Source organism: Terrapene carolina, unplaced genomic scaffold (assembly GCF_002925995.2).
Source record: "Terrapene carolina triunguis isolate 2854851 unplaced genomic scaffold, T_m_triunguis-2.0 Scaffold53, whole genome shotgun sequence".
In the NCBI taxonomy this organism is placed as follows: Eukaryota; Metazoa; Chordata; order Testudines; family Emydidae; genus Terrapene; species Terrapene triunguis.
In genome coordinates, this window is record NW_020664404.1 from 8,782,004 (window position 1) to 8,788,815 (window position 6,812).

The 6,812-nt window shown below is 55.4% G+C and overlaps 1 protein-coding gene across 1 annotated transcript; it reads left to right on the forward strand.

Annotated features, from left to right (window-relative positions):
* Positions 1-1,221: 1,221 nt before the first annotated feature.
* PHYHIP (phytanoyl-CoA 2-hydroxylase interacting protein) lies at positions 1,222-6,176 on the forward strand. The gene is made up of 4 exons (XM_024197270.2): positions 1,222-1,386; positions 3,453-3,627; positions 4,962-5,079; positions 5,642-6,176. The coding sequence occupies exons 1-4, from the start codon at positions 1,222-1,224 to the stop codon at positions 6,174-6,176; spliced, it is 993 nt and encodes a 330-aa protein (XP_024053038.1).
* Positions 6,177-6,812: the final 636 nt, after the last annotated feature.

Sequence of the window (6,812 nt, forward strand, 5' to 3'; positions counted from 1 at the left end):
CTCTCCTTTCAAAACAAAAAAACCCCTCAAATCCCGCCTCCTTTCGCGCCTGTTGGCCCAGAGCCCCTTCCCTCCCCAGCACCATCTGCTCCGAATCTGTCCCGTTCAAGGCTTGCGATATACTTGCTGGCACCAACACCTGCAAGGTGCCGGCTGCTCTGTCAAACCTCCGTGTGGGCTGACACCCGCTCTTCAGCTGGCGCCATGGATTCAGATGGAATTAATTAGGGCTCCTCCGATGAGAGGGGCACATACATGGGGAGAGGAAGCGAGAGAATGACAGAAGCTGGGGAATCGCTGCCTGAGTTACTGCTCTTTGGGAAGGGCTATTCTCTGTGCTATTATTTGTATTCCAGTAGCTCCAATCAAGATCGTGCTGGGCCCTGCACAGCCATAGGATCAGAGACAGTCCCTGCCCCAAAGAGCTCACACCTTAGATAGAGGAGGCCCGCCAAGGAAGTGTCAGTGGCCCCCTTTTACAGCGGGGGAATTGAAGCACAGAGCGGCGAGGGGTCAGTTTTTCAAGGGCTCAGCACCCACAGCTGGGGCCAGATTTTTCCATAGCGCTCAACACAGCATGTGCTGGCCGTCTGGTGCCTATCAGGGGCACACACACAGCACAGTCCTTTTGGAAATCTGACAGTAAGTGACCTATGTAAAGCACCAAGGGAGTCCAGGAATGGAATCCAGGTCCCCCCCGAGTCCTGGGCCAGTGCATTGACAACAAGGTCAGCCTTCCTCTACAACTGGGCCGTGCTCAGCCATTCCCAGCATGGCCTCCTAGCCATGTGAGCACCCATGCTTCCCGAGTCCCAGCTCACCCCCGCTCCCCCTTCATTTAGGGCCAGCATTTTCACTCCCTTTTGGCAGAGCTGTGACCACAGAAGCTGCGTGTGCATCCAGATAGCTGTGTAAACATACACCTCCACAGAGTACTCTCTCTCCAGTGCTGGCAGAGGGGCTGCCTCAGAGCACCCCCAAATTCTCACATCGGGGACGAGAAGCTGCAATGGAGTCCCATGCTGGGGCAGGGGGTTCTGCCCTGGGGCCATGCTGTGGGCTGAAGGCTAAACCCACTCTGGTGAAGGGAAGTCTGTCCATTGACTCTAATGGGCTCCGGATCTGGTCGTGAGGCCAATTGGTTTTATGGCCTCTACCCCTCGGTTGCCCGTCACCATACTGATCCCCTCACTGTGCCGTAGGAGCCAGGCGGGTTGGACCATGGAGCTGCTCTCCACCCCCCGCAGCATCGAGATCAACAACATCACGTGCGACTCGTTCCGCATCTCCTGGGCCATGGACGGGGGAGACCTGGAGAGAGTCACCCACTACTTCATCGACCTCAACAAGAAGGAGAACAAGAACTCCAACAAATTCAAACACAGGGTGAGCAAGGGGCAGGGGGAAACGTGGGTAGCAACCGGATGCTCGTCGCCACCCTCAGCCAACGATTGTTCTCCCGAGTACTCAGCCCAGCGCTGAGTCACTCCCCGTGTAGCCATCGGATGCCATCTCTTCCTCACGGCACAGCTGCGTATCTACATCCCAGATGCCTCCAAACTGGGTCCCTTTGCTGGCAGCTCCAGTGAAGGACCCAAGGGGTGCATGTCCTATGGAGCATGGAAGGGGTCCCTTCAGGGTAGGGACTAGGTTCATGGGTGGGGACAGCATGGGGGGGCGCTGTGCCTGGTGCTGTGGGTAACTAGAAGAGTCAGGTTCAAAGCCCGGTCCCACTACTGTCAAAATCCTTCAGTGGGAGAAGGATTTGGATCTGAGCCCCTCAGACTCTCAGCCCACTAGTGTCACCAGCCCGAGATGCCTGAGCCAGGAAAAAGAGCCTCCTTTCCCCACCCAACTGTGCTGTGAAGTTAAGAGGTTTTGCCTGGGGAGATTTGATGCCAGGGGGCCAGAGCAGCAGTGAGCCCTGGGAGACTTGAGGCCTGCTCCCGTGAACCAGTGTGGGGATGGGTGAGGAGGCAGCTGTACCCCTCAAATCAGCATGGAGAGGAGTGCTAAACGTACCCTCCAACACATAACCAGAGGAGACGTGGAGTGAATTACTCACTCTTCCTTCTCCCTCTGGAACAGAGTCACTAATTCAGGATCCTTTTAGCAGGATGGTTACCACGGTGATGCTATTTAATGTTAAACATTATTTTTTTCCCCCTCCCCAATAATAAGCTTCTTTTTCCCCCACGTCTCCTGACTCTTCAGCATTTGCCGTTGCCACAGAAACGGCACTGCGCTGCACTGATGCTTTTGTGGCCTACTGACACGGCAATTTATTCCTTAAAACAAAGGTTTTCAGGACACCTCAGAGCTTGTTTGGCTGTTTCCAGGGCTCTGAGAGATTTCTTTGCCCATCTTGCATGCAAGAGGAGTTGGGCACAACTCTTGCTGGGTGGGGTGGGATGTATATTGGCGCCTTAGTGGTGCAACCCAGAAGGCACCATCTCAGACATTGCTCAAACAGAAAAAGAATTAATGTTCCATAGGACTGAATGCTATGTTAATGGATACTGCAGCATTCTGCAGTAACAAGTACTACAGTATTGCACAGTGATGAATGCCATGGCAATAATTACTACAGTGTTACGCAGAAATGAATGCCATGGCAATAATGACAACAATGTTCTGCAATATCAAGTACTGCAGTGTTCCACTGCAGTGAGTATCGTGTCAATAGATACTACATATTCTGCAGTAACAAGTACTACAACAGTAAATACCATGGTAATAAATTATTCTGCAATAACAAGTACCAGAGTATTCCACAGATATTAATACCATGCTAATGAATATTATAATACTCTGCAGTAACAGATATGACAGTATTCCACTTCAGTAGATACTATGGCACCAAATACTACAGTAACAGATATTAGTAACAGTACTACTCTGCAGTGTACTACAGTAATGAGTGCTATGGTGATGCTAGAAAGCAGTGGTATTCTATTATAGTGAATTTGGCAGCATTCTCGGTCAGTCTATGCTGTATAAGAGCAACATATTAGTAGTGACAGTTGTTTTAGAGTAGTGGCCACTGTAGCAATATACCCAACAGTTTTCCACGCCAGTAGGTCATGCAGCTCCCTGTACAGCAGATTGTGGAGCCATGGCGGTTGTCATTGTAATAGACTAAGATTGTTTTTAAGAAGGGTTTTCCCAAGGTCTCCATGACCTGCCTCTCTGTTCATCATGGGCAGGCACAGGCTCCCTTACAGGCATGCACATCCAGTTCAGGGGAGCTGCTGGAGGGTCTTGCCAGATCAGCCTTGTGCAATGCTCTGAGGCTATGCCTGGATGGGTGCTGTACTTCCCAGGGTACCAGGGCCCGGGTGTCATGCTGCTCGTAGGGGGAGGCTTTGGCAGGGGGAATCACTAGCCACACTGCTTCGATCCCAAGCCTGGTTTATTTTTGCATGTGTGGCATGGCTCTTGCCCTTGAACAGGATGTGCCCACCAAGCTGGTCGCCAAGGCAGTCCCACTGCCCATGACTGTGAGGGGTCACTGGTTCCTGAGCCCCAGGACAGAGTACAGCGTGGCCGTGCAGACAGCGGTGAAGCAGAGTGATGGGGAGTACCTGGTGTCCGGCTGGAGTGAGACCGTGGAGTTCTGCACGGGGGGTGAGTGTGCCCTGATGAATCAGGAGCAATAGCTGGTAGCGGAACCTCAGCCACATGGTCCGTGCCCAGCTGGCACAGACTGTGATGAGCCCCCGCGGCCCGTCCTCGGAAGGGAATCTCCAGCCTGCTGCACCACAGAGGGGAATTGGTTCTCAGAGTTGAGTTCACTGTGGACCCACATCCGATCTGCCCTCGGGGGGAGGGGAAAACCTCTGTCGTGTCATACTGCTTATACAAGGTCTGGGGAGTTCACGCTGTTTGTGCGAGCCCTGGGGGGAGGGGGGAGGTTCATGCTGCTTGAATATTAAACGAGAACTGAGCTGCCCATGAGTTGCCCCCTGGGGCTCCAGCCTCTTTGTGCAGCCATTTCTCTTAGCCAGCGACTGCTCCCTAATGGGCCTGCTGCCAAGTCTGAGGGGGCTGGCACAGACCAGCTGCCACCAGCACAATGCCCACAAATAGATTTCCTTTCTCCTGCATTAGCTGGGGTGGTGTCAGAGGGGGGATCGTTGCTCCCCTGCTTTGCTTTCAGACAGGTTGGAGCCCCCCCCAATTCCATAGTGACAAGCCGCAGAGGGAGGCTTTGTGTGTGCCCCTGCCCGTCCCCCCTCCCAAATTGGCCAGGGAGCTCTCTGTTCCCCAACAATCCCCGGTCCTCTGAGCCTTGGGGCAATGGTGCTGGTATCCAGGGGCGTCCTATGCAGTCAAAGACCCCCTGCCCCTGGGGCAGGAGCCTATTTGCAAGCTGTGGGTGTTCTGGGGAAGGGCTGAGGAGAAAGGGGACAGAAGAGGGAGATGGATGCAGGGCAGCCCAAGAGGGGCGGGAGCGTCCTGTGCTAAAGGCATATAAAAAACCCAAGAGCAGTGGGGGCTGCTGACTCTGAGGCAGAACAGAGGCTGCGGGGGGGAGAGAGCTAGCAAAACCCTGTCTTGTGGAGCAACAGTGGAAGAGTGGGAGACTTAGGGTGTGGGAGCTAGTCGCACCCTGAGGGGGAAGCAAAGGGAGGAGGGAGCTGGCTGCTGCCAGCTAGGGGAAAGGGTAGGAACCGGTTGTAAAGGCAGGGGAAGGAATAAACAAAGGGGTGGGGGGAGCTGGCTGCAGCCATAGGAGAGAGGCAGAAAGATGGGAATGGGGAGGGGGAGCTGTCTGGTTGCCACAGGTGCAAAGGGGGAGCCAGCTGGCTGTGGTGGGGAGGGGGAGCCAGCCTGAGCTGCTGGGGAGCCAGCTGTCTGGAGGGAGTGGGGAGGGACCCAGCAGGTTGCAGAGGGGTGGGTAGGTGGGGAGCTGGCTGCACTGATGTAGGTAATGGCCAATGTCTCCCTCCCCCTTGCAGACTATGCTAAGGAGCACCTGGCCCAGCTGCAGGAGAAGGCTGAGCTCATTGCGGGCAGGATGCTCAGATTCTCGGTCTTCTATAGGAACCAGCACAAGGAATATTTCCAGCACGTCAGGTAACACCCCCTTACCCCCCCCCCCCCCGCGGCTCCCCTAGCAGGGCCGGAACACACACCCAGCCTAGCAAATGCAGGGGGTCTGGGGGGAAGAAGCACCATCTCCAGGAGATGTTTTCCTTACCTAGAATGAGAGGGCACAAAGAACACAGAGCTGGGACTGCACGGCTGGGCTCCCCTCTGACCCTGTCCTGTCCCAGACCTATCTGCACTCGCTCGAAAGTAAAACCAATTTCAAACACACTCCCCGAGTTGGGAATAGAACCCAGGAGTCCTGATGCCTAGTCCCCTGTTTTAACCCATAGACGAAACTCCACCCCTCTCTCAAAGCTGGGAATAGGACCCCGGAGTCCTGGCTCCAATCCCACTCCCTGCTCTAACCACTAGTCCACAAACACTAGCTTGTGGTATACCCACACCAGCAAATAGTATCCGAACCAGGATTTCAGTGGGGGCGTGCTGGGGTAACCCCGAGGAGCAGCTAGTCTCTAGTGCAGCCGACGGAGCACAAGAGCCATACCCCCTCCGCTGGGCTGACACTCTCTCTCCCCCTGCCTCTCAGGATGCATTGTGGGAACATGATGAAGCCCTCCCTGAAGGACAACAGCGGGAGCCACGGCTCACCCACCAGCGGCATGCTGAATGGGATCTTCTTCAGCTGCAACACCGAATTCAACACAGGCCAGCCCCCCCAGGACTCGCCCTACGGCCGCTACCGTTTCCAGATCCCCGCCCAGCGCCTCTTCAGCCCCAACACCAACCTCTACTTTGCGGACTTCTACTGCATGTACACCGCCTACCACTACGTTGTCCTGGTGCTGGCCCCCAAGGGCTCCCCGGGAGACCACTTCTGCCGGGAGCGCCTGCCCCAGCTGGACATTTCCTGCAACAAGTTCCTGACCTGCTGCATGGAGGACGGCGAACTGGTCTATCACCACGCCCAGGACATCATCCTGGAGGTCATATACACCGAGCCCGTCGACCTCAGCCTGGGCGTGCTGGGAGAGATCAGCGGCCACCAACTCATGAGCCTCTCCACCGCTGATGCCAAAAAAGACCCCAGCTGCAAGACGTGCAACATCAGCGTGGGGCGCTAGTGACTTGAGGGGGGAGCTGGAGGGGATGCGTGTGTGGGGAGGCATGCATGAGGCAGGACTGGACTAACCTGAGGCTCTCTGCAATGGATGTGGTCTGGGATGGGGGCAGGGGTAGAAACCGGGACCTGGATGGGAGTTGTGGCTGGAGTGAGTGTGGACTGTGGATTTCCAATCTCTCTGTGCATGCCTCGCTGTCCAATGTCAATATGGACTTGGCAGGATCCCGGCCCTAGTGAGAGAGGACCTCCGGTGCTGCTCAGATGGGATCTTGGCCTCCATTGACTCCTGCAGACAAACCCTGGTCAGTGTGAGAAGGGAAACACCTGAGCTCCTGAGCTGGCTGCTAATCTGATTCACGCCAAGGTGGAAAGACCCGCCCCCTTCCGCACTTGCTCCACTGGGAAGTGGGAGCTCCAGCCCCCTCAGAACCAAGCTGCCCATTCATTGCCATTTTCAAGTTGGAAAGAACAGGAGCTTTGGGTTAATTCGGAAATGTTGTCATCAGGGGAACCCGGAGCGCTTCCCTCTCTGATATGAGCTCCCCTTCTCCTAGGTCTGCCCCTTCAGCCCTCCCTTACCCTGTCAATTCAATGAGCCCCTCCCTTTCCGCTACTCCCCCCAACCCTGCCCTTTGCT

Coding starts and splice junctions, on each gene's coding strand:
- PHYHIP (XM_024197270.2), top strand. CDS start 1,222: ATGGAGCTGCTCTCCACCCCCCGCAGCATCGAGATCAACAACATCACG. Junction 1,387..3,452: donor CCAACAAATTCAAACACAGG/GTGAGCAAGGGG, acceptor GCCCTTGAACAG/GATGTGCCCACCAAGCTGGT. Junction 5,080..5,641: donor GAATATTTCCAGCACGTCAG/GTAACACCCCCT, acceptor CCTGCCTCTCAG/GATGCATTGTGGGAACATGA.